Source organism: Aulonocara stuartgranti (assembly GCF_965226115.1).
Source record: "Aulonocara stuartgranti genome assembly, chromosome: 5".
Taxonomy (NCBI): domain Eukaryota; kingdom Metazoa; phylum Chordata; class Actinopteri; order Cichliformes; family Cichlidae; genus Aulonocara; species Aulonocara stuartgranti.
Genome location: NC_138943.1, coordinates 680,001 through 707,539, shown reverse-complemented (window position 1 = coordinate 707,539; position 27,539 = coordinate 680,001). Strand labels below are relative to the sequence as shown.

At 48.2% G+C, this 27,539-nt stretch overlaps 1 protein-coding gene across 4 annotated transcripts in view; it reads left to right on the top strand.

The window, feature by feature from the left end:
* Nucleotides 1-27,539, top strand: part of grm7 (glutamate metabotropic receptor 7) — a 151,286-nt gene that overhangs the window by 100,258 nt on the left and 23,489 nt on the right. For 3 of the 4 annotated variants that reach the window (XM_082533437.1, XM_082533439.1, XM_082533436.1), the window contains 3 exons: nt 2,059-2,196; nt 13,374-13,574; nt 16,142-16,323. In XM_082533437.1, the coding sequence (XP_082389563.1) occupies nt 2,059-2,196; nt 13,374-13,574; nt 16,142-16,323 (521 nt within the window). The remainder of the gene's footprint in view (nt 1-2,058; nt 2,197-13,373; nt 13,575-16,141; nt 16,324-27,539) is intronic. The other variant, XM_082533438.1, reaches the window with a different exon arrangement.

Below are 27,539 nucleotides of genomic sequence, written 5' to 3'. Positions count from 1 at the left end.
GTTTACTTTCGTTATCTGCCGAAACAGTCACATGATGTGTGAAACCACGAACTGCTGCAGTCATGCAGAAACGAGCAGCATGGGGACGGTATGGCGCAGATACAGTGTCACGGTGCATTCACACCGAACGCGACCAGAGCGTCAGGTTTACATGTCAATGGAGGAGCGCGACGAAGCGAAACCTCAGAAGCAGATCTGCGTCGCGAAAATGCTTTTCTGCCTGATCCGCGCGACCAAGTAGCGCGACTGACACGTTTGAAGCGCGAAGTAAAATACGCGCTGCAGTTTTTGTGTTGCATTTTGTGCATTTGCGCTTATCGCGTCTACCGCTTGAGTTGGAAAAATCTGAACTCCCAGCACCAAGTCACACCACAACAACCAATCAGGAGCCTGGTGACGTGATGCTCTGACCTAGGTCAAAGGGGCGGGTCCAGCCAAAGCCCTTCATTCTAGCAGTCAGTAGTTTTCTGACGAGGCAGCAGCAGAAACAATGTTTCTCCTCCTCCCTGAGGCTCTTCCACTGTAAGCCTCTGTAAATACTTATGTTTTATATATTTATGTTTAATGTTTTCATTTTAATATTATTTCAAATACATCTTTGTAATGACTAATGTGTAAGTCTGATTCTGATTGTGTCAGGATGGCCTCACAGACCTGCAGAGGTCACGACCCTAATCCCAGGCTGTCAGGAATTATTACAATGAATGCGTCACCTGCCAAGGACGTCTGAGCGGTATGGGTGACGGACGGCGAGCACGGAGTGAAGGCGGCTCTTATGGGAAGCAGGAGATGATTAAGTGCACTTCTTTAGATAAAGGACTCGTCTCCTTATGACTCCGTTTCCGGTGATTGTCGGGCTGTGAGCGGTGGAGACAAAGCCACCAGCAGAGAGACGAATGAAATCTGACTCCACTGGTCTGCAGACGTTTTACCCCGTTGCATATCTTAGTGTTAGCATGCATGCGTCACAGGAAACGCCAGCTTGTCTGCAAACACGCAGCAGCTGTTCACTCAGTCGAGGAACTAAAAACACGGGTGCTAAAAAAAGCTTTGCCTTCAAAGTAAGTGTTGCACCTTTTGAAATGTATTGTTGAAGCATCGATGAACAGCTTTTACTTTGAAGGTGCCTGTGTATGCGTTATCCCGTTTCTCCTCCGCTTGGCTCACGGCTAGCGATGGTTAGCGACATGTCGCCGCCTTCGGTGCACGTGGTCAGTGCCACGCCCTCTCAGCCTCCAGGAGCGTGGAGTGCACTCCGCACCTGCCCACGTTGTGTTGTTGTGTGTTGTTGTGTGTTGTTGTGGCGCGCTCTCATCGGAAGAATTCCAGCAGCAGATGCACGAACAGGTCGCACGCATGGATGATAAACGTGCTGCCAGCTTCCTGTCACAGCACCTGTTGTGATGTCAGGTGGTTGTTATTCGGATTATTTTGTCAGTATATGAATAAAATTCTGTTTTTGACCCGTTTCTTGTTTTTCAGTGATAATCTCTTAATTTGCTTATGCGATTAGAAACCTACGCACCACCCTCCTCGGCTCTCGGGGCCTTTGTGATTTGTGCAAAGGTTACACGGTTGGAGCTATTTCTGGTGATCCGCAGCTCCGTTTCTATTCATCCCGGTGGAATTCCCTTTCCTGCCAGGAATGTTATTACCATATGTGAGGGTTTTGTTGTTGCTGCGGTCTTGGCGTGTGTTCGGGCAGCGTTACACAACGTTGTGAGCTCTTTAAACTGGCAGGAAGTTGTGGAAAGAATCTTTGACGGGTACTTTCTTTATCTACATTAGCTCCATCCTGAGCTGTCGAGTTGTTCCTGTTGTTTTCTTCGACAGCAGCAGAATGAAGTGTTTCCTGAAGAACTCCCCTCTGACAGCACTTTAGATGGATTACATAAAGGCCTGATTAAAATGCAGCACAGATGAGCAGATAAACACTCACATACATTAGGAAACACGTCCTGTTTGCTTTGAGTCTTCGTGCTCGAGTGCTCCGGGCTGTCGCCGCCTAATGAATCAACCTCTGTTTTGTTTTCCGACCTGCTGCCGGATGTCTTTCAGGGTTCGATGCCTACTTCACTTCGCGGACTCTGGAGAACAACAGGAGGAACGTGTGGTTTGCCGAGTACTGGGAGGAGAACTTCAACTGCAAACTGATGAGCTCCTCCAAGAAGGACGAGAGCAGCAGGAAGTGCACAGGTGAGCGCTGGCGCCGTTTGTTTACTGCAGGTGTGTGTGGATACAGAATAAAGGAAGCCACGCCCACCCGGGACAGGTGGAGAGCAGCGAGTCTCCATTACTCGTTTGTTTGTTGGAGGCTCCATTTTCACTTCTTCTGTGCGACAGCAGGTCTGGACCCTCATCCGTCACCGCACGGTCACAGATGCTGGGTTTAGCTACCCGCTGATTTTTATTTCTAACGCCGTGTACAATTGTTGTGAAAATGTCTCGGGAGGGTTCGGAGACTCGCCCACTCGTTTTACAAAGCTCCCACGTGGGGTTGATCCCACCACGTGTCTGATTTTAGAACAGAAAGCACGACTAATGAAGCAGATCTGAGAGTTACTCCTCGTTTTGCGTTCCGGCTTTGGGTGGAAGAACTGAAGCAGAGCGCTGGCTGATGGTGAGAGCTTCGAGGTAAAGCTGGAGAATCAGCCTCACGCAGCAGATCGTCAGAGTATCCGAGTCATTCACGGGACAGACAGCGAACGTTCCTGGGTTTGTGTTATTTTCCACAGATCTGATTGGTCAGTCGGTGGTTATTTCGTAGCTGGCAATCTCTGGAAGGTTAGGTCATGCTTGTTTTGGAACGTTAAAGCCGGCGTTCCCACAGCGTTCCCACGGCGTACGGGGCACCGGAATGCTGCTGAGTCTGGTTCTGTGGTCAGACCTGTAAGCCTCCTGCTCTTGTTCCACTGGTTGTGTTTCATTGAGCAGTGTGTTTGTGACACTCATGCTTGATTTCTTTAATCGGCTTCTTTTAATCTGTGATGATTTTTAAGGTCATATGTGATGTGATGAACTTGACATCCAGGTAAACGTCTCGCCGAATCTGTGTTTGACGCAGAAATGAAAACACAACAAACACATCGAGCCGTCACGACTACAGCCGCCACTCTGACCCACGCCGCTCCGTCATAACCAGCTCTGACACTTTCAGCTCCTCCTGCAGATCATTCAGGAAACGGCAGGTTTAAAAACGCTTTCCCTCGTCCTGCGCGACTCTGAGAGCGACGGTCCGTCTACATGTCTAAACACAGACGTCAGAGGGAACCGCAGCAGTAAAGTGCTACAGCACAGCCTCTCACACCTGTGCAGGTCCTGGTGCAAACACACTGTAGTCTGATGAAGCTTGGAGCATGTGCACGCACACATTTATACGTGTGAGGGTGTTGGAATAAGGATGGATGGTGACTGCAGGAGGACCTGGCACTATATACATGTAGCACATAGATTTGGATAATTCAAGTAAACAGTATGTAGGGCTCACTGTGGCCCAGGTGAGGTGGCGGCGTGAGGGATCGGCGTGGCGCTCTGTGGAGACGTGGTTGTGGCGTACATGAAGGTAAAGGTGTGCAGAGATCAGAGAGCCGGGGCGATGCGGTAGATGAAAGCAGGAGTAAGACGAGTGAAGAGACCCACCGACATCAAGGCTAACGCTGCGTACCTCGGGAACCGCCTGGGCGTGTCTCGCTACTGGGCCGTGCCGTGATTGGACTCCTTAATCTGATGAACTCTGTCGCTCATCGACTCGTAGCTTTTCTCTGGGGAAGCTTTGCTGCGTCTGCAATGCTAACCAGCACCTCAGGAGCCGCTCTGGACCACGATCGATAACGCCTCGCCGACAGTGACCCGGTATGATGGTGCGAGCAGGCCCTGAACGCTAATGAACCCGTTCTATTAGGCGTATTGATCGCAGCCTCGGGAGAACACATTATCTTGTCTGACTTACTTTTCTTCCCCTCTCCGCCTCGTTGCGTTCCTGTTTCATTTCCCGCTCTGCTCGGCTGATATTTAAAGAACTACACAAACACTCACAGACGAACGTTCCACACTGACTGTCACACGCGCTCGGATCAGCTCCAGAACCGAACCTCCGCTCGCAGGCGGGGACCGCCTCCCGGCCGAGACCGTCCACTCCTGTCACATGACTCCGACAGGAACACTACACCAACACGGGAGCGTCACTTCCTGTATGTGACCACGTCAGAGAGGACGAGCTGCTGGTGTGTGTGAGTCTGTCTGTGTGTGAGTCTGTCTGTGTGTGTGAGTCTGTCTGTGTGTGTGTGTGTGTGTGTGTGTGTGTGTGAGTCTGTCTGTCTGTGTGTGTGAGTCTGTCTGTCTGTGTGTGTGAGTCTGTCTGTGTGTGAGTCTGTCTGTGTGTGTGAGTCTGTCTGTGTGTGTGTGTGTGTGTGTGTCTGTGTCTGTGTGTGTGTCTGTGTGTGTGTGTGAGTTCTCGTCCAGAGCAGCTTTGCATGACTCACAGCTGGAAATAATCCTTCTTTATGTGACACTGACCCCCGATGCAGCTCCTCACTTCTTCCTCTGTCTGAAACGAGCTGTTTTAGCTCCACCCCCTTTAGTTTGGCTGCTCCTCCAAACTGCAGGTATCCTGTCGTTCAGTCTGACGTCACTAGCCGTGTCTGGGCCTAAACTCCGCTGCAGGTCCATATATCAAACGATCACTGTGGCATTACTGAGAGTTGAAAAACTGTCTAAAGTCTTTCATCTTTAATAAAATGATCAGCGTTCTGCTCTACCAGGTGTAACAATTGAGTTTAACATCCAGGCATCCATGAAAACGGAATTTATGACATTTAACGGAGTTAGAAGTTAGCAGGGAGTTAGCTCGCTAGCTTCTATCTAAATACAATATAGCATGTCCTGACTGCGGGGTTTTGGAAACAAATTCAAACGTACAGCTCTGCTATCACTTCCAGCATAAATGAAGACAGAAAACTAAACAGCAGTGACGTTTGTAGGGTTACTGAACTTGGGCTAGCTGGTATATAATGATGTGCTACGTGACCGCTAGCGACACAGCTATGTTAGCATAATATAAACAAGCTAACTTTTTTTCCACTGGATAAAAGTTAACGTGAGTGTTCTCGGTGGTCAGGAACAAATGTAATCGCATGGCAGGATGCTGTAAAAGGACCAAACTTCAGCCAGGAGAACAACTGAGATAATCCATCCACAATACGAGGTTAGTCATTCATATACTGCTGCATGGGCTGGGCTGTAGTTACATCCTAAGGTTTTAAAAACTGAGCTTAAATAAATGATTAGCGGTAATAAAAGCCGAGGGAGGTCACCAGTGATCACTGACTGTTTTAGGAGCTTTTTGAGATCAAATAGAAGAAAATACAAAACATTAAACATGTTAACAACACAAAAGCCATATTAAACGCAGACTACTTTAGGCCTGGAAGTAGGATTCGTCGCGTCATCACTGAACAACCGGATTGAGAGCATGTGGGTGGGGCTTCTGTCAGGCAGCAGCTCAGTTTAGAGTTTTGAAGCGTTGACATGAGCGTGTTCGGTCGATGCCGTGGTGAATTGACCTTATGTACATATTTGGACGAGAGGGCGGAGCAATAATTAAACCCAGCACTGTAAGATGTATGAAACCGGAATTAGCTGATGACCTCAATGTTTTTTTTGCGCGTTTCGAGGTGCCTGCTGTGGCGGCAATTCAGAGCTCTGCACCCGCTCCCGCTGCTGAACCAGCACCACTGATACTCTCTGAGCATGACGTGAGGAGAGCTCTGAGGGCAACAAACTGCAGGAAGGCAGCGGGACCAGATAGCATACCGGGACGTGTGCTAAGAGTATGTGCAGATCAGCTGACCACAGTTTTCACCAGCATCTTCAATGCCTCTCTGGACCAGCAGGTAGTCCCCACCTGCTTTAAAACATCAGTGATTGTTCCGATCCCGAAGAACACTCGCCCAGCCAGCCTAAATGATTATCGCCCAGTAGCCCTAACATCTGTAGTGATGAAGTGTTTTGAGAGGCTCATGAAACCCTTCATCAGTTCCTTCCTCCCTCCTGACTTCGACTCACTGCAGTTTGCATATCGGACAAATAGATCTACCGGAGACGCTGTAGCACAGGTCCTGCATACCACACTGAGCCATCTAGATGAGGGATGTGGAAATTATGTGAGAATGCTGTTCATAGATTACAGCTCAGCTTTCAACACCATAGTGCCCCACACCCTCTCGGGTAAGCTCCAAGATCTGGGATTTAGTACATCTTTGTGCAGGTGGATTTATAGCTTCCTGACCGCGAGGCCACAGTCAGTGAGAATAGGGGATGTGTACTCCCATACACTCTCACTGAACATAGGGGCTCCCCAGGGATGTGTACTGAGCCCCCTTCTCTACTCCCTTTACACCGCGGACTGCACGGCCAGACACCCCACTAATTCCATTGTGAAGTTTGCTGACGACACAGTGGTGGTGGGACTCATCTCCAGGAATGATGAGAGGGCCTACCGAAGTGAGGTGGATGGACTAGCAAAGTGGTGTGAGGCAAATCACCTCTCCTTGAACATCAGCAAAACAAAGGAGATGGTGATCGACTTTAGAAGACAGAGAGGAGAGAAAACTCACACCCCAATTCAGATCAATGGAACCCCTGTGGAGAGAGTCTCCAACTTCAAATACCTCGGTGTTCACATCAACGAGGACCTTACTTGGAGCACACATACGGAATTCCTTGTTAGTAAAGGCAGACAGCGCCTCTATCACCTGAGGCGTCTAAAGAGGTTTAAGATCTCCAAGAATATACAGAGGAGATTCTACACTGGTGTCATTGAGAGCATTTTGTGCAACAACATCATGGTGTGGTACGGGAACTGCACAGTACAGCAACAGAAAGCCCTGCAGAGGGTTGTGCGCACAGCTGAACGCACTATGGGAACACCTCTACCAGCACTGCAGGACATCTACGCTGAAAGGTGCAGATCCCGGGCCATCAGGATCACTAGGGACTCCAGCCATCCCGCCCATAAACTGTTCAGGCTGCTGAGGTCAGGGAAACGCCTCTGTAGCCTGAAAACAAGAACAGAAAGGTTCAGGAGGAGTTTCTACCCACACACAGTGAGACTCCTCAACCAAAAACGCAAACCGGATAATATGCTGGACAATCTCACACATAGTACATAATTCGCACTTTACTTTCTTCTTTCCTGAACCTTATCTTATCTTATCATATTATATAAGATAAGATAAGATAACCTTTATTAGTCCCACACGTGGGAAATTTGTTTTGTCACAGCAGGAAGTGGACAGTGCAAAAGTTATGAAGCAAAAATTAGAATACAATAAGAATAAATACAGTACACAACTGTACAGAATAGAATAAAATAAAATACTATATACAGTAGAATAAAATAAAATAAATATACAATAAGATAAAAATAGAATACAAATACAAATACTATATACAACTGAGTAAAAATACAACGATGACAGAAAGGATTATTGCACTTAGTATTATATATACATTTGTACTTATGTAAATATGTATATTTTTATAGTTTTTTAAATCATTACAGTTTAGGTAAAAGTTTTTCTAGTATGTTTCTCACAGTCGGGGGGAGTATTTTTTAGCCAGGAAAAACATTTCACTGTATGTTGTACTAGCTATAACTACATGTGACAAATAAATAAATAAAGAATAAAGAATAAAGTTATCAGCTGATGCTTGGATATCCATCCATCAGCATCCACAGACTGTATGAGAGCATCACACAGGAGCTGATTAGCGCTCATGCCGGTCGTCCTGCTGCCACACGCAGCAGCAGGTTTCCTCACTTTACAGTCAGACGTTTGTCACACCGACGGCGTTTATGGCCTCGATGTCGGCGGGGAGGAAATGAGTCATGAGAGGATACTTTGTGCCGTTTAATTTGTTCATCTTGGCAGCTGTTGGAGATTAAGAGGTCAAATTTACGGAGCGGGATTCCAGGAATCCAGGACAAACATGGCGGTGCTCCAGGTTATAGTCTGCACCCATCAGATCCACGGAGACTGAATCTGTTGTAAATGAAGTTTTCCATCATTTCCTCGTCAGCTTTAATTATTTGATCTCAGAGCAAAAGTCGAAGTTCTGATCATTTTGACTTTTTACCTTCATGTTGTAGAATTAAACATTCGACTTAAATTTTTATTTATCTCGTTTCTTTACTCTCATTTAAAATGTGTTTATTTATTTTTTTCATTTTTATTGTCCATAAGTTTTTTGCTGTATTACAAAATGAAGTTTTAATAATTCACATTGGTAATGAATCATGTTGACTCTTTTGTCTTTTTAACTTGCATGCAGTCGTTTTATGTCCCACATTAAATAAATCAAAAGTTTATTACAGCACGAGAAAAACATTAAAGTCTGAAGTTATTGTGTAAAAAAACTCAGTCCTCTATTTTTCCTCTTTCATAAAAATGAATTTTTTACTAAAAATTGAATAATTTTTTCTCCTCATAACTTTCCAGCAAATATAAGAATTATTGAGGTTTTTTTATCAAGAGGAAATTTAATCTTGGAGGTTTTTCCTCATTTATTTATTTAGAAACAGGATATTTTCACCCATAATTTTAAACTGTGTGTTGCTTTATTATGTTATAAATATTGCAGTGAGATACAGAAGCTGAGCTGAGCTGCAGAAGCGCTCATTAACTGTGAAATCTCTCCTTTAAAACAGTTCCTTTAATGACACATTTGGCTGTTTTCTTCTTTCACTGATGTCTTCTTAAAACTGAGATGATGCACACCAGGACGCTTCCTCCCGGGAACCAGTTTTTTTAATTGCCTCCAAACATGGTGTTGCTACCACAACTAGGGCAATTATTTGTGTTATTAACCCACTTACTCAAACTGCAGGGAGGCGAATTACAGAGCGTGAAAATGAATGTGACATCTGCTTCATATGATTTCATCCTGAGGTCACAGAGCTCCTTTGGATGAGGAGGATTCTTCTCTTGTAGAAATGACTACAGTCCGACTTTAGATCACAACTCAGCTGTGCTGCTTTTAGTACAGGCAGTGAGAAACGAACACAGACGCTGGACTTTCCCACTTTCACTACAGACAGTGAACTAACCACTGACTGGACTTTCCCCTGTTACAGATGTTTGGTTTTGTCAGGCATCAGTTCAGGGTGCAGGTGCATCATGGGTACTGTAGGCGCCTCTCTGGCTCTGATTTTCTTCTTTGAATGGTTTTTGGGGTGAAATGTGGAGCCTGTCGTATGTTTTGGCGTCGCTCTTGTCCCGGACAGCTCCTGAATGGCTCTCTCTCATTAACAGCCTCCGTGTTGTGATGTGTTCAGGGTCTCCTGCGGCAGGTGGTTGAAGGCTAACGGCCGGGGTGAGGACAGCTGCAGGATAACATTGTGCCGGCGGTGCCTCTGAAGGCTGCCGTGCAGATAAGATTGTGCCAGCAGCTCCGGGGTGTGAGGTGGTCCAGAGAGGGACTCCTGTTTATGAGATAACATTGAGCTCGGCTCCCTTTGCCTCTGGCAGATAAATATGGAGGTTTGGAGAGGCGGGGCCTCGGGAGGGTTTAAGAGCAGAGATAGGACGACGCCGTCAGTCTCTGCCTGTGACCACATTATCTGGAAGCCGTGCTATTCGCTGCCGTACGTCTGCCTTCTGGCCATCCTGGGCCTCGCCACCTCTTCCTGAACAGCACAAAGACAGAAGTACAAACTAGAGATGGCACGATACCACTTTTTTATGTCCGATACCGATATCATAAATTTGGATATCTGCCGATACCGATATGAATCCGATATAGTGTTTTTTAATCAACAAAACTGTTTTTTTAAATATCTTGCTGCATTTTGTATAAGTTCATACTCAAGTTTAAAACAACAACTACACTAAAGCTATTCTGTTATACCTGTATGCAAAAAAAAATATTTCATAGTTCAGCAATACTGATCAATCTAATAAACTTAAACCTACACCATCCTCCCTATTCTGGTATTTTAAAGAGTACTTAGCGTAAATATTAAGCAACCTAACTAATAGGGTTCCAACTCCCAGCAACAACAAAAATAAATAAATAAAAAATAGGGAACCACCCCTCACGCTCCACCTCATGATGCTTAATCAACGTAATCAACCTTAATTTGACACAGTGTGGAAAAAAAAATGCACAGAAATCAATTATTTTTCAAGAAATATTAAATAGATTCAACATCTTTCTTCAACAAAATTGCAGACTGCACAGATGGTACCTTCCCAAAGGAAAAAGTACTATAGCTTACTAGGGTATATATATTAGACTTAATAGTTACTATATACAGTAATACAGTAAAAGGATGCTGGGCATCCTCTGCACACGGCCATTAACAACCAGAAGAGTCTGTTCAGTGACAGGTTGCTTCTCCCCAAGACAAGAACCAACAGACTTAAAAACTCCTTTGTCCCACACGCCATCAGACTGTTTAACTCCTCTCTGGAGGGGAGAGGGAGGGGAAACAGGAGGACAAAGGAGGGAACAACTAAGCTGTAGTGCCTCTGCACCTCACTGTGCAATACCTTGTGCAATACCTTTGTAAATAGTCAACAGTGCAATAGACTCCATACTTGAAATGTGCAATTCACTTGTATTTTTATTTTTTATTCCTATTTATTCTATTTATCCCCTTTGTATATTTTATTTATATTGTCTCTGTATTTATATATATGTGTGTGTGTGTGTGTGTGTGTGTGTGTGTGTGTGTGTATATATAATATTCTGTAACTCTGTAACTTCTGTCGGTGCTGTGCTTTTTTGGAAATCGAATTTCCCAGAGGAACCCACCCGAGGGATTAATAAAGTTCTATCTTATCTTATCTTATCTTATCTTATCTTATCTTAATTGTATTCATTTTACATCAAATTAAAACTTTGGGTGTAAGATTCGGATAATTATTTATTAAAAGCTCGACATTTTAAATGAGAATAAGAAAGAAAAGTATGTCTTTGTGCCCCCTTTTCCCTGTTAATGCCCTATCGGCCCCCCTGGCTAAACTTTGCTAGATCCGCCCCTGCACAGTTACAGCCGTCAGCTACGTAGAAAAAGATCCTCGAGTAGAAAGTAATATTAAATACATTCTAACAACAGCTGATCAAGCTTAAACGTGCTGCTGTTGTTCAGCCGCTGGTTTCCTCTTTCTGGTGCAAAGTGGGCCAAAAACAAACAACAGAGAGGGACTCGCGACAGAAAAGCCGATCAGCTGATCATTAAGCAGTTTCATGATTGAAGTAGCAGCAAGAAGAGGCAGTCGCTCCATATATCGCTTGTTAAGCTTAACGCAGGAATGCTTTACAAACATTCAGAGATGGACTTACACACTTGCTTTACTTCTCTCGGGGATAACTTTGTCGGAGATGAAATGCCGGGTTGCTAGCGAAGCTCCAAAGCATGCCACAGCCGCTCTATCACATGATGCATACTGCTCCGACGTGCTAACGTTCTGAGGTGAGTTACGGCGTGTTGCACGTTTTGTGAGGTGCTTTCGTGATATTTAATGGATCGGATTAAATTTTTTATTTTTCTCCGATATCCGATCCAGTAATTTAGGTCAGTATCGGACCGATACCGATACGTAATATCGGATCGGTCCATCTCTACATTAGTTTAAAACAAATCTAAAATTATTGCTAAATGTGGATCGGGGCGATCGTGGCTCAAGAGTTGGGAGTTCGTCTTGTAATCTCTAGTACAAACACCGCTGCTCCCGAGCTCCTCGCTGGTCAGCTGACGGAGCCGAGCGCTCTGAGTCGCTCTGGGCTGAGACCAAAGATCTGAGCTCCTCAAACAGAGAGAAAAGCATGAAGACAGACGAGCTAGGACGGAGACGCCTCAAAAACAAAGACGCGTCCTTTAAACGCGGAGCCAAATGAAGGAGGCAGACGTGTCAGTGCCAACCAACCATCGCCTCAGAGTCAGGGATGAGACATCGGTGTAAACACTGTACTCGCTCGTATCCATACTTTACACTGTGATGTAGGATTTAATGATACAGACAGACGAGCTGTGTGTGAGGCTGACCTGCTGAGGGGGCGTGGTCTGTGTGAGTAACAGATCTTCTTTGGAGCTTCCTTTTGTTCTGCTCTCTGGGTCAGACTCCGATGGAACCTCTCTGAGTTCAAAGTTCATCAGTTTATCAAAGATCTCCAACAGCACTGAAACCATGGCAGAGCCTCCGCCGTGCCTCACAGGTGGCTGCAGACTCTCACCTGCTCGTACGCACTGACCATGACGTGGATCCATCGCTCCATCAGATCCTTGCCTCCAGCCGTCCTTCACTGACCGTTTCTGATGAGGTTTCAGATGATCATTTGAAGGTTCAGATCAATCACCTCAGACCTGTGTGCTGAGGAGAGCGTACGTCAGATGTCTATTCATATTAATGTACAGAATTCACCTGCTTGCTGCTACTACTGCACATTCACCCAGTGTATATACTATATGTATGTATGTATATATATATATACATACATACATATAGTATATACATAGAGGAATGTAGAGGAAGAACATTATATATATATATAATGTTCTTCCTCTACCCCCCCCCCCCCCCCCAATTTTTGCACATGTCGAGGAGCGTGTCAGGCTACATTTCACTGTGTGTTATACTTGTATAACTATGCATGTGACAAATAAAGAACCTTGAACCTTGAACGTGTTTTAGGAGGGTGGAGTTAAAGATGCAGCGTCGGTTAATGACTGAGTGACATCACCATGTACGCTGAGACTCCGCGTTCTCCACCAGCCCCGTAGACCCAGCGGGTACTGCTGGAGTTTCACTTTCAGCACTTTCAGGAAGAGCGCCTTTGTTTGCTGTGTTGTGGAATTTGAAATGGATAAAAGAGGAAGTGGAGCTCATTGAAGAAGGCGGAGCTTGTATTTGAGGGAGTTTTTCCTTCGCTGGCTGATTAAACTGAGCTGCTGTTTCTTTAGCGCTTCCTTCCTTTCATCACAGCAGAGGCAGAGACTGCAGTCACAGTGCTGCCTGTTGGAGGCGTTATGAAAGCGAGCGATCGATAAACATTATTAATACTGACTTAGCCGTGCGCAGCTCCTCACCCACCATCCTCACCCTCAAAGTCCTGCAGTTAACCCACTGTGGTGTATGTATGCCTCTGTGCCATCACACACACACACACACGTTTGTCTTTGCTAAACTCACCTCTGTGTGTGTGTGTGTGTGTGTGTGTGTGTGTGTGTGTGTGTGTGTGTGAGAAACTGTTCATTCATATGTTGTGTAATTGTGTCACCTTCAGCAAAAAACCCAGCAAGCGTCAGCAGCCACCTGTCTGATCTCTGTGTGACCTCTGTGTGACCTCTGTGTGACCTCTGTCTCCTTCAGGTCAGGAGCGCATCGGCATCGACTCAAAGTACGAGCAGGAGGGGAAGGTGCAGTTCGTCATCGACGCCGTGTACGCCATGGCCCACGCGCTCCACAACATGCAGCGTGACATGTGTCCCGAGAACTCCGGCATCTGCCCCGAGATGGAGATCGCCGGGGGCAAGAAACTGCTCAAGTACATCCGCAGCGTCAGCTTCAACGGTGAGTGGACCGATGGCCGCGTCCTTCTACGGCCCATAAAGCTGCTCGCGCCTTGAGCTCGAGGCCAGAAACACGCCGCTGGTTATAAACGGCTCGTAAATTTCTGTTTTTATCCTCGTCGTAAAATCACGGCTCACAGCGACTTGAACCCGAACACGCATTAATGCTGACCGTGCACGCGGGCGGGCGAGAGCGACCCGGACCGCTCATCAAAAAAACAAGTGTTCGTGTTGTTTGTCATGTTTTTCTGATCCTTCAGTAAATTATAAACATGTTTTATTTGTAGGAGCAAAAAATGAAAAAGGAAAATCTGCAGTTTTCCTCAGACTGAGCTGACAGCTGCTCGCAGGGGTGTGTGTGTGTGTGTGTGTGTGTGTGTGTCTGTGTGTGTGTGTGTGTGTGTGTGTCTGTGTGTGTGTGTGTCTGTGTGTGTCTGTGTGTGTGTGTGTGTGTGTCTGTGTGTGTGTGTGTGTGTGTGTCTGTGTGTGCGTGTGTGTGCGTGTGTCTGTGTCTGTGTGTGCGTGTGTGTGTGTGTGTGTCTGTGTGTGTGTGTGTCTGTGTGTGTGTCTGTGTCTGTGTGTGTGTGTGTGTCTGTGTGTGCGTGTGTGTGCGTGTGTCTGTGTCTGTGTGTGCGTGTGTGTGTGTGTGTGTCTGTGTGTGTGTGTCTGTGTGTGTGTGCGTGTCTGTGTGTGCGTGTGTGTGTGTCTGTGTGTGTGTGCGTGTCTGTGTGTGTGTGTGTGTGTGTCTGTCTGTGTGTGTATCTGTGTGTCTGTGTGTGTGTGTCTGTGTGTGTCTGTGTGTGTGTGTCTGTGTGTGTGTGCGTGTCTGTGTGTGCGTGTGTGTGTGTCTGTCTGTGTGTGTGTCTGTGTGTCTGTGTGTGTGTGTCTGTCTGTGTGTGTGTGTCTGTGTGTGTGTGTGTGTGTGTCTGTCTGTGTGTGTGTGTGTCTGTCTGTGTGTGTCTGTCTGTGTGTGTGTGTGTGCGTGTCTGTGTGTGCGTGTGTGTGTGTCTGTGTGTGTCTGTGTGTGTGTGTCTGTGTGTGTGTGCGTGTCTGTGTGTGCGTGTGTGTGTGTCTGTCTGTGTGTGTGTCTGTGTGTCTGTGTGTGTGTGTCTGTCTGTGTGTGTGTGTGTGTGTCTGTGTGTGTCTGTGTGTGTGTGTGTGTGTGTCTGTCTGTGTGTGTGTCTGTGTGTGTGTGTGTGTGTCTGTGTGTGTGTGTGTGTGTGTGTGTGTGTGTGTGTCTGTCTGTGTGTGTGTGTGTGTGTGTGTGTGTGTGTGTGTGTCTGTCTGTGTGTGTGTGCTGTCCATGGTCCTGAATTTCAGGCTTTGAATCTCTAACAAAGAGTTTGACGTGTAGTTGTGTAGAAGTTGTAGTTGTGTAGAAGTTGTTATCTCTGAGCTGATCACACGTGTTCGTCGCAGCTTCTTTCTCAGGATGCATTCATGCAGAGTGAACATGCACTGCTGCTCTTATGGTCTGCATCAATAATGCTGCAGCTCATTAATGAAATTAATCATCATTAATGGAAATGAATGGCTGCGTATTCAGCAGTTGAAAACAGTTAGTGATGGTGTGAGTGGAGCCTTCACACCTCAGCATGAACACTGCGGTCGCCTCAGCCTCGCCGTACTTTTATTCTGAAAACAGACAAAGCACTAACCTGCAGTTCCTCTGACATCCAGCAGGGGCAGCAGTGAGTCAGTCCCGATAGACTCTCATGTTAAAATAACCATAACAGCCTGATACACAACCTGCTTGGTCTCTGCAGATAATTTAAGGTCTGCATTATTAGGGGCGTGGCCTCTGTGACTGACAGGTGGATGAGGACACAGGCGGCTATAGCTGTTAGCTAGCTGCTAGCTGTCTACTGGGCTTCAACTAGAGTAGGTGGAGCCTTTTGGAGCATGTTTAATGACCTCATCTTCACAGAAGACACAGACGTGTGTGCAGACACAAACACGCAACATTTACCTTCAAAGTAAAGTCGTGCCTAACAGCTCCAACCAACACATGTCAAAAGCTTTTATTTTGAAGGTGAATGTTCTTCATTGCATCACACTTCCAGTTTCCTCCAGTTAGTGAGCGTTTCCATGGCAACTACAGGCAGCCACAGCAATCTGGAAGCCACCGAAGCGATCACAAGGTCACACCTGCTGACACCTGCACCTACAACCAGCCTCCAGCCGCTCGGGGAACACGTGTCTCCCACAGCGACCTGAGTTTTGGAGCTTTGCAGTTTATTGGCTGCTGCGAGTTACTCAGGTTTCCTGTTTTTCGTTGGACTCACACGTTTTTCCTCCATCTGTTCCGTCTGCGTTTGTTTTGACTGCCAGTGGCTCCACACGCCGTTTCGGCAACGCCCTGATTATCAGCACACAACACCTTCTGTGTGGGCCAGCCCAGAATCACACACTGTTACTATTGGTAATACTGGGTATACTGGTATTACTGGTAATTTACTGTCCTGTAATCGTCTTCCAGCATCTCTGAGGTCATGGCGGCTCATTACTGACCAAACTAATTTAAGCTCTGTGAGCTGATTGGCTGTTTGTCTCTGTTTTCCTCCGCAGGAAGTGCCGGTACGTCTGTGACGTTCAACCGTAACGGCGACGCTCCCGGGCGCTACGACCTGTTCCAGTATCAGTGGAACAACGTGACCGGGCCGGGCTACCGCATGATTGGACAGTGGACGGAGACGCTGCAGCTCCATGTGAGTGTCAAAGATGCTGCTGATCTGAACAGACCAGCTGATGTAAGTCAATGTGAAGGACTCGTGTTGACCTTTGACCTTTGAAACACCTTTAAATGACAGGTGACCCCTCAGAGTTCGGCCAGGAGGTTTTTTACGGCTGATTCAGAGTCAGAGCGCAGCGTGGTTTACAGGAGGTGTACATACAGAGAGCTGCCCTCATTACTTACAGGTGATGTGCTGTAACCCCCCCTTTCTGTTTTTTTGCTAAAGACGGGATTTGTTGAGTTTGCATCTCACGGCGTGGACCATTCCCGCCTTGCGGGTGGTTTCCGTCTGACTCAGCTGGGACCACCAGCAGGATTAGCGGGCGCGTTTACACCACATCTGGCCCTGAACACGGGCTAATTGGAGGCTGGGTCAGGCAGAGGAGATTATCTGATGCTGTGAGAGGTTTACAAATTTATTAGGCTGAGTCAGCCAGCCGCAGCTCGACGAAGCAGAGGGTACTGCGAAACAAAGAGAGGGAGCAGCGGCGTGGACTCTCTGCTCCACCCACGATGTTTGAGACTTCCTGCTTCAGGGGGTCTGTGTGCTGCCTCAGCCTTTGAACGTCTCTGGTGTTTTTGGTGATGATGGGTTTTACCTGGAGTGTCTGCTCCTGTGAAAGTCTGGATCAGGACGGAGAGACGTTAAGAAGCACAGAGCAGACACTAAATACTGCTGAGATTAAATACTCAGGGTCAGAGCGCTCGGTCAGGTGTAGTTACTGAGACCTGGACGGATGGAGGTTTGGATCTGAAACATGTCACAGTTAGGCTGAGTAACCACGATCGCCTCAGTGAAGTCCGGTCTGGAGCCTCTCTCTCTTTATTCCACGCTACGGCGAGCCAAAACTGCGGGCGCTGGAGACGCTCTGATATGTGACTCGCTCGTCGCACTTCTCGTGATCTGGACAGCCAGCGAGTCGCTCTTCTTCTGCATTCAGGGCCACGTCTCTGCTTCTTCACAACACTAAATTATTCAGCTGCACAGCCCGATGTGGCAGAGCAGGAGCTGCTATTCCTCCGTCCTCGTGTTTGCAACGCTGTGAAGGCGACATATTACTGATACGCTCGGCTCATTTAGTTACTCAGACTTTTGGCCGTGGATTTTTTTAGATTTGCTCCATCCATCATCTATTTTCCACTTATCCAGGTCAGCCTCAGCCTATGCCAGCGGCCATAGGGTGAGAGGCGGGGCACACCTGGACAGGTCGCCGGTCTGATGCCGGTCAGATTTGTACCAGGGTTGGCTAAAAGCTGCAAGAGTCGCCTTCAAGAGGAGGAGACTTCCAGCCTAGACCCCGACTGTGATGGACAGATACAAAGGACAAAGAGGCCACGCCCCTAACAACGCACGCATGTTTCCGCTCATGTTGGTCACGTTTCTGTTCTTTGAAGGTGAAACCGTCTCTAAGTGAACACAACCATTACAAACAAAATCAAGTTAAAAATGGGACAGGGCCAAAAATGAGTGAATAACCAGAAAGCTGAATGTGACCCGTGATGGGAGGAGCTGGTCGGGTGGATGTTCGAGTGGAGGAAACCTCAGCAGCCAGCAGGACAGCAGTAGAAGCTCCGACACACGTTTAAATGTCAGCGTGATCATCAGGAGCTCAGAGTCTGCTGCCCATCAGCGAGGAGGAGGAGGAGGCCTGCGAGGGATTCCTCTCCCACAGATCAGCCTCAGCAGCCAGCAGGACCTGTGCTCCCTGCTGAGACATGAAAGACCGAGCTCAGAGTCACCGCCGCCGGTCCTGCCGCCGCCACCGGCTCCAGGTCACCTTCTTCATGTGGAGACGTTTCCTCGGAGACGCCTTTGCTGCTCATAGAAATCTGACTTTTCTGATCCGCAGACTCTGAAGGGCGAAGACAGAGCAGCAAATATCAGCATGAAACATAAATACATGCTTTCACGTGAAGTTCATGTGTGTACGATAGAATAGAATAGAATAGAATAGAAAATGCTTCAATGGGGAAATTGACGTGCTCAGCAGTGACAGGCTCATGGAGCGTGCAGTCACACGAGGACACGTGCACTTATTCAAATACTTGTGCTGTTACCATGGTAACCTCCAACATTAAAAGCCCCTCCCTGTGCTGTGGAGGTCCCCTGGGTGACCCCTGACCCCCTGCAGTACCTGCGCTGTCTGGAGGATCCGAGGTCACGTTGCCGGTGTCTCCTCCCACTGCTCCATGACATCAGAGCGCTGAGCTGCAGCTGATCAGAGAGGCGTCTCCAACCTGGCTGTACTGTGAGGAGTGTCTGCAGCTCCTCCTGGACCTCGCTCCTCCTGGACCTCGCTCCTCCTGGACCTCACTCCTCCTGGACCTCCTGGACCTCACTCCTCCTGGACCTCACTCCTCCTGGACCTCCTGGACCTCGCTCCTCCTGGACCTCACTCCTCCTGGACCTCACTCCTCCTGGACCTCCTGGACCTCGCTCCTCCTGGACCTCACTCCTCCTGGACCTCACTCCTCCTGGACCTCCTGGACCTCGCTCCTCCTGGACCTCACTCCTCCTGGACCTCACTCCTCCTGGACCTCCTGGACCTCGCTCCTCCTGGACCTCGCTCCTCCTGGACCTCACTCCTCCTGGACCTCACTCCTCCTGGACCTCCTGGACCTCGCTCCTCCTGGACCTCACTCCTCCTGGACCTCCTGGACCTCGCTCCTCCTGGACCTCGCTCCTCCTGGACCTTGCTGTCCTCACACTGAAGTGGTCACTAAGGAGGGTCTCGGTGAAATGCAGCACCACTTCCTGTTTAAACCCCCAGATGTGGCTGCAGGTGACCAAACTCCTTCAGTGTCTCACACACACAGCTATGAGGAAGACCTCCTTCCCCTCCTCCTCCTCCTCCCCTTCGGTCGACATGTGTTGGTATCCTGAATGCACAAAGCATCGCTCAGCATGCAGAATCAATTTGGCCCTCTGAGGAGCCCGGGCCAATACACGAGCCGTTTACTGGCGGCTAGAAGAAATTACAAGTGATAAATTGAATTAATCTCAATTGAGGCTGGGAATGGGATGAAACGGGGTCTGTGGCCTGGAGAGGATTAACAGCAGATGTCAGGAGGGAGGAGGGGAGGCGGGAGGAGACGAACAAGGGGAGAAATATTGTCTGTGTCCTGTGGTGTCCTTCCTTTTAATGATTTTAAAAAGCTAATCTTTCCCTCTGTGGGACTCTGAAACAGTGTCAGGACCCGCATTAAACTGTCCACTGCAGCTGCAGCTGACAGAGCGCAGGTGAGCACACCTGTTAGCAGGAGGGAGGGGTCACCTGCATCCTGGTGACAGCCTCAGCAGGTTTACAGAGCTATGATTTTTATCAGGGCGCCTTTAAAAAGTCTCAAATATGAGGCCTCACAGCCAGGTTTTGTTGTCCTGCACAACCATGTCAACCAGCAGTCCAAGCAGACACTCCCACAACTCCCTGCTCCAGCCAATCACACCTTGCCAGTCCAGACGTCTCCGCAGAGTCACCGGAGGCTTCCAGGTCAGAAGCTGAGCCTCAGTGCTGTTTGCTGGGCCCCGCCCACGTCTGGTTTTTGAAATGAAACCTTGATGCTTGGCTCTGCCTTCATCAGAGCAGAGCGGCACGCCGCCACCTGCGAACGCCGCAGCCTCGAGCTGACAGGCTCTCTTTTAAACTGGACACTGTGGTTAAACTGGTGTTGATCGAGGCTGTGTGCTGGAGTGATGCGCTCAGCGCCGAGGACGTTTACACTCTCTGAGTTTTCCTCTGCAGCTCCTTTGGACAGTCTTGTGAATATTTCGCAGTAATAAAAGCAGCACACGTGTGACACGATGTCTGTTTCTAAACCCCTTCAAAGATAAAGGACACAGCGGCTCTTCAGTTTGTGTCTCAAACGCAGCTAAAAGGAAGATAATTATTCAAATTCCCTGTTTGTTTTTTCCATCTGCAGCTTTTCTTTGAAGCAGGGTCAGACGTGTGTTTGTTCGGCACCGGCATCAAAGAACAAAGGACCTCAATCTCTCACCTGTGGAGGGAAAACGCCGCCCGCTCTCAGCTGATGTACACAGAGCTTTTATTCTGTGCTTTAGAATAATCCCGAGTCGCAGCAGGTCATCGCACACGGCAACGTTTCGCACCGCAGTGATGTTGGAGCGCCGAGCGCTGCTGTGAAGTGCACCTCGCACGGTGCCCGTGGGAGCCTGATAAAGGCTTAAGTGAGCTGAAGGTGCTTTCCTCGCGGCTTTAAATCAGGTTTAATCCTCGTGCTGTTCACACACGCCTGTTATCGCTTCGTTAAAGAAAACTTTTAAACTCGTGCTGCAGATTCGTCAACGTTTCTCCGAGCTGCTGCTGACGCAGTCGGCTCGTGTCGAAGAGATTTCATTTTCATTTCGGTATTTCTTTGTTAATCGGTACCAGATGGAATCAGAGACCATGTTTCACTGGAAATCCTGAATTCCTGTTTGTCAGCTGTTTGTCAGCTGTTTGTCAGCTGCCGCTCCACCTTCATCATCATCACCGTCGATCACCTGGCAGCAGCTCCGTGATAGGCTGCTTTACGCAGACACACTGCTGACTCATCAGAGCGTTTCAGACGTGCTGAAGCTGGTGACTCCGCCCTCTCTGTGTGTAAAAACCCTACAGTCACTCACAGACAAACATGTTCGCAGGTTCAGGAAGTGCTATAGAAACCAGCAGCTTGTGTCGGCCTGTAAACCTGTTGGCTGTGGGGACTGACTCGCTGCTGCCCCTGCTGGACATTTGTGTGATTACCAATGAACATCTGCTCGCATTGTTTGCGGCGGCTGTGACTTCTCTGAGCAGTTTTACATGATACGCTGAATCATAATCAGCCCTCTGGATCATTTTTCAGTTTTCCGGGTGAATAATTAACGGAGGCGGGACTGATTTCAGTCAGCAAACTGAGCGCGCTCGCAGAACGTGGCGTGTGGCTGCTGTGTGTTTGTCACATGAAGGATGAATGGCGCCGGCATGCCTGTGATTTTGTCTCTGATGAGTTTCCTGTTCTTTGGTCCTTTCCGTTGGTTTCTGTCACTCGAGCACGCCGCTCATCCGCTAACCGCAAACGTTCAGCTGCACTCGGCCTCACCGGGACCCGGGGGACTTATTTCCTCCTTCATTCAATTAATCAGTTTAATCATGATCCACAGTGACTGAGTTAATGACTGCGGCTCACAATAATGGAAGGAAAGCAGACGGCGTTTGTGAGAGGCGGCCTGCTGCCGAGGCTGACTCAGCCGAGAGATGCTGCAGTTTAATGGAGGCCGTTGGTCAGGAGGGACAGGATGACTACAGTGAGTGTGGAGAGTCACATGCTCTGCGTGATGGCTGTCCTCTGTCAGCTGAAGGGAGGAGCAAAGAAAGGAGGGGGAGGGGCATGGGATTATAATTACAGACAGGAAACCACAGGAAGCAAATACACCTCCAGGAATCTGTGAAGGGAAGTGAAGAAGAAGCACCCAGTGCATCATGGGAATCCTCAGCAGCCTACGTCTATTGCAGCATAACTAAGGGAGGATTCAGGGTCACCTGGTCCAGCCCTAACTATATGCTTTAGCAAAAAGGAAAGTTTGAAGCCTGATCTTGAAAGTAGAGATAGTGTCTGTCTCCTGAATCCAAACTGGAAGCTGGTTCCACAGAAGAGGGGCCTGAAAACTGAAGGCTCTGCCTCCCATTCTACTTTTAAATACTCTAGGAACAACAAGTAGGCCTGCAGAGCGAGAGCCAAGTTGGTCCTGTTAAACCGTTTGGTCCTCTGGAGACATCAAACAGTGACGTTCGATGGACTTTGGGTGAGGCTTGTTTCTCTCAGTGTCACTTTAGCCCAGCGAAGCTGTTTCCATGGTTATGGGAGTTCCTGTGCTCTGTGGCGTGGAGAAGGCTCGCTGCGTCCCTCTGCTCTGCTCTGATACCACAGATGGATTCTGCTCGCTTTATCCTGCATATCCATTTAAAGAGACTGCAGCACAACATGAAGGAGACGCAAAGAGTTCAGTGAGCTTCCTCACGCTCCGGAGTCGGTTTGATGCTGAATGTCGAAGCGGAGGAAATTAGCCTCGGGAGGCGTTTCATGACTGCTCGTTACTAATATTAGGGGGGACGCGAGCCCCTCGTCTCCCGCGGTGCTTGTGTGCTTCACCAGGAACGAAGATGAAAAGAAGGCAGGAAGAGGGAGACATGTGAGAACAGGGAGGCGGGGCAGACGAGCCCTCTGCGTGCGGGCAGATGGAGGAAAGCGAGACATGTTTGTGAAGCGGTTACTGCTGGGCGACCGGCCGACAGCATCCAACACGCAGTCAGGAGGCGAGGGGGCGGGGGGGGCAATGAAGAATCGAGGCCAAAAAAAAGGTATCCATGGCAACGGTGCGGAGAGCCCATCACTGCGTCCCTGGTACAGTGAGACTGGAAGCTCCCCCCCCCAGAGAGTGTTGATGTGTTATTGGCTCTTCCAGGCGAACAGACGCTGCTGTGACTAACAGCGAGCAGAAAGAGGCGCTTCCCCTGCACCGCTCACCTGACCCACACTGACCCGCGGCCTACAACGGAATCACAGCGCCGGCTTATCGACGAGGAGTGTGACAGCAGGCGTGGGAGCAAAGGTCTGCCCGACAGTGATAAGAATAACAGCGAGGGAGGCGCAGGGAGTGTTCATGGACCTCCTCGGTTTCTTTTTCCATTTTACACCCAGTGAACATTTACTCGCTCGCCTTTTGTCTCCTTGCAAATCTGACCTTTAGTTTCATTTAAAGCAGAAACCTGCAGGCCCGCCTCCGACAGGAACCAGACGAAGCAAAGCTTCATGACGCCGTCTGCCAGCAGCACATTATCGGTCAGGATCAGCCTCGTCAGCGCTTAACCATGAGCGGAGCATCTAGCCCTCCCCGAACCCCACAGAGCACAAGTTCTCCTGCAGAGCTCAGCTTCACGTAAAGTTTCAGTAAAGCGGCGTGATGGACAGGCGTGGACACAGGTGCATTTGTAGGTGTTTCCTCTAAAAAGTGCAAAGGTTGAGGAGGAGAGTATATAAATGTGCAGCAGAATGCCAAAAACCCACGTCAGGACTCATTTGTGTCTGACGAGGTCCTTTCACAGAGGAGGCTTTCATAACAGCCTTACTCCTTCAGTCTGTTTCTAGTTGCACTGTCATGAACTTTGACCTTTAACCTGCTGACTGAGGCCTGTAGAGTCTCAGATGGAGCTCTTGGCAACGTCTGACTTGGGGGTGATTTGCTGGGACGTCTGGGACGTTTCTGCTCAGCGACGGTCAGCGTTCAGGTCGGCACGGACGCGGGCGGTAATTGCATCCTTTTGCAGAAACAGTGCGCCGGCTGATGATGCCGACGGCCCAGAGTCAGATTCTGGCTCCGAACCAGCCGCCTCTCTTTCCTGAAACGTGTTAAAGCTTCGCTTCCTCTCTGTCGTATTTGTCAGACGGCGTGTAGAATAATCACACCCCCACAGGTCTGCTGATTTGTGACCCAGATTGGGCTCATGTGCTCAGAGAGTCATAAATAATCGATTTTATCCTGCTGGACCCCAGAGCAGATGGATTTTACGTGGACATTCGGTCTCACCCTTATTTTTCCAGGTGTGTGAAAGGACACATTACTGGTTTGGGTCGGCGGGATCTAAGGATGCTGGGTAGGATAATTGGGACCTGGGTGACTCGGGTTGTTGGTCGAGTTGGTGGAGCGCTCCTGAGCACCGTGATGCAGAGAGCTGCAGGAAGCATAATGAACAGCGTTGTTTCTGCTGTAACCTTTACAGCGAACACAGTTGTCCTCATTTTATTTCCTGTGTTGGACGAAGCTGTCGGCGTGCCGGCTGAGTTCAGGACCCGGAGACTTAATCAGCTGCTGAGGCTGTGTGTGGGGGGGGGGGGGCTCTTTCCACCAGCTGTGACACCTCTTCAAAGCTCGGGGTGAATTATTGAACACACCTCGGCGGCGGGCAGCCCTCCTGACCGCTGCGAAGGCCAGAAGACAGATGGCGTTTTCATTTAAATGATTGACCTGCCGCCGCTCGTGGCGTTTTGCATCCCATCCCGTCTGGATTTGTGTTATTAGTGAGGCTGTGAGTCACTCTCTCATGGCGTGCGGAGGAGCTCGTTTCTTATGTGACGAGTAGGATTTGAACGCCATCCGTGCATTAAACGTGGCGGCGGATTCACCTGCCTGTGAGCTGATGGCGAGGAGGAGCAGCGGGGATTTGTGTCAGCCGGTCATGTAATTCTGATGATGCTTGGCGTGCAGTGAAAAGGTTGGATGGGACGTGGGAGTGATGGATGGATGTGTGGAAGCAAATGCTGATGAATGTAATCAGAATTTCATAATAGGGAAAATGAATTAGGAGACAGGAGCTGTGTGGGAGAGATGCGTTTCCTTCCCTTCAGAGCTGGACCGCCGCCTGTTTTCGAGGGGGGGGGATTAGAGGCTGGCTCTGAACTGTCAGCTTGGACAGAGACGAGCCAGGCTGTTAGCCCCACGCGGCCTTCCATCCCCGGCTATTCCAGGTTATCCACTCGGCTGTTTGGCTGGCGGGCGGGGAGCCGGGGCAATCTGGATCATGGTGGGCGGCGATAACATCCGCTATTGATTCTGGACTTTCTTTCCCGGTGCCGCCGGAACCAAAGGCTCATTGAGATCGGCCTCTGCAGATAATCTGTCTGAGGACGTCCTTAGCGCTCTGTAATGGATCAGCTCTGGGTCACAGCAGCTTTTCAAATCCCTCCAAGTCCTTTTAGATCAGACGGCGAGCAGCTATCTGCCAAATTCATCAGCACACAATAACAAACACACAGCATCCGTCAGAGCTCAGCTCTGGGCAGCGTTTCAGGGAGGGCTTGGAGCTCATTTCCACAAGCGCATCACTTCACACAACAGCGCACTGAACAATACTCAGAATCCTGCGCTGGCACATCGGATCGGACGCTTTCTAAAGAGGCGTTTTAAACCTGAAAGAGCGAAAACTCGTTAATAAAACAGCATTACAATCATCCCTTCATGCATTAAGTTTCATTTAAGTCACATCAAACAGGCACAGCTGAAATTCAGACTCACTCAGCAACTGTTCTTTATAATTTATTAATAATAATAAGCACATGCAGCTGTACAGCACATACATGTGTATGATTCCCTCAAAGCACAGGCAGACGAAAGTAGTTTTTCCATCACTGGTTTATTTGAAGACGTCTCTCCAAAGCCACTGTGAAAACTACACAGCATTAACAAAATAAAACTCAGCCTAAGACACTAAAAATAAAACGGTACAACAAAACACGATAAATGAATAAATTCCCCGTTGGCTGCATGCTGCAAGAAGTGATTAGTCACCGTTCCTCAGAGGTTTCCTTATCCGGTCGTTAAGTCTGACGTCACTAGCCGTGTCTGGACCTAAACTCCGCTGCAGGTCCATATATCAAACGATCACTATGGCATTACTGAGAGTTGAAAAACTGTCTAAAGTCTTTCATCTTTAATAAAATGATCAGCGTTCTGCTCTACCAGGTGTAACAATTGAGTTTAACATCCAGGCATCCATGAAAACGGAATTTATGACATTTAACGGAGTTAGAAGTTAGCAGGGAGTTAGCTCGCTAGCTTCTATCTAAATACAATATAGCATGTCCTGACTGCGGGGTTTTGGAAACAAATTAAAACGTACAGCTCTGCTATCACTTCCAGCATAAATGAAGACAGAAAACTAAACAGCAGTGACGTTTGTAGGGTTACTGAAGTTGGGCTAGCTGGTATATAATGATGTGCTACGTGACCGCTAGCGACACAGCTATGTTAGCATAATATAAACAAGCTAACTTTTTTTCCACTGGATAAAAGTTAACGTGAGTGTTCTCGGTGGTCAGGAACAAATGTAATCGCATGGCAGGATGCTGTAAAAGGACCAAACTTCAGCCAGGAGAACAACTGAGATAATCCATCCACAATACGAGGTTAGTCATTCATATACTGCTGCATGGGCTGGGCTGTAGTTACATCCTAAGGTTTTAAAAACTGAGCTTAAATAAATGATTAGCGGTAATAAAAGCCGAGGGAGGTCAGCAGGGATCACTGACTGTTTTAGGAGCTTTTTGAGATCAAATAGAAGAAAATACAAAACATTAAACATGTTAACAACACAAAAGCCATATTAAACGCAGACTACTTTAGACCCGGAAGTAGGATTCGTCGCGTCATCACTTAACGACCAGATAAGAGGGTAGTTAAAGTCCATTCCACTTAATGTGACTTTCAGTAAAGACCATTACGGGCTCGTTCTTGCTGCACACTTACAGGTGTTTTCCTCCCAAAAAGGAAAACCTGCGACTTGTAAGCGAGCTTGACTTTCAAAATAAAAGCACCATGAATGTTTGTAGCTCATCGTTCCCCTCATGGACGTATCGATCAGGTTTCGAGATCCAACCCTGAGCTGGCTTTCTGCGCTAACGCTAGCTCTCCCATTAAAGTGACCAACGATCTGAGTGGATACGATGGATTTGTTCAGGCAGGAAGTGGAAATGCCAGCTGGTCTGGCACATTCCCATCATGCTACATGTGAACCAGTACGAATTACCAACACAGACTTTGTACAGGAACAGTCAGCATGTGTTATAGAACGTGTATGTGTGAGGAGGAGGTGTGGCCGTCATTAATAAATGTTTCCTGTGCAGTCGCAGAGGTCAGAGCAGGAAAACACATTTTAGTTTTTTAAAAGATCAGCGACGTATTTTGTGTCTTTGTGTTTTTATCTGATCCACAAAGTCGTCCTGAGCAGTGACACACCTGCTGCTGGCTCAGTGTCTGTGTGAGATGTTCGATTCCCAACCAGTCGTGCCTTTGCTGCTCACCCGTTTGTGATCTGACACGATGGACACACGGACCCTAAACACAAGAAACCCTCACGCTGATACTGTGACTGATACAAATACTGTGTAATTACAGTTATGGAGCAGCTGTTTTTATACTTACAAGATAGTACTGACCCCCAAATATTGTGGGATTATACCTTCAACCAAGATCCTTTCCTAAATGTAATGTGACAAAACCAGAGCACAGAGGTTCAAACAGAGCATGGTCCAGACTGCAGGCTGATAAACCTGCTCCTGCAACCCCTAAGACAGGTTTCAGGTCTCTAACACTGGCAGGTTATGTCTTGGTGGACAATAATGTCAGCGCATCAAAGCAACAACACAAAAAAACACATTGATGATGAGAGTGGGTTGAAAGACCTATAGCGCCATCGG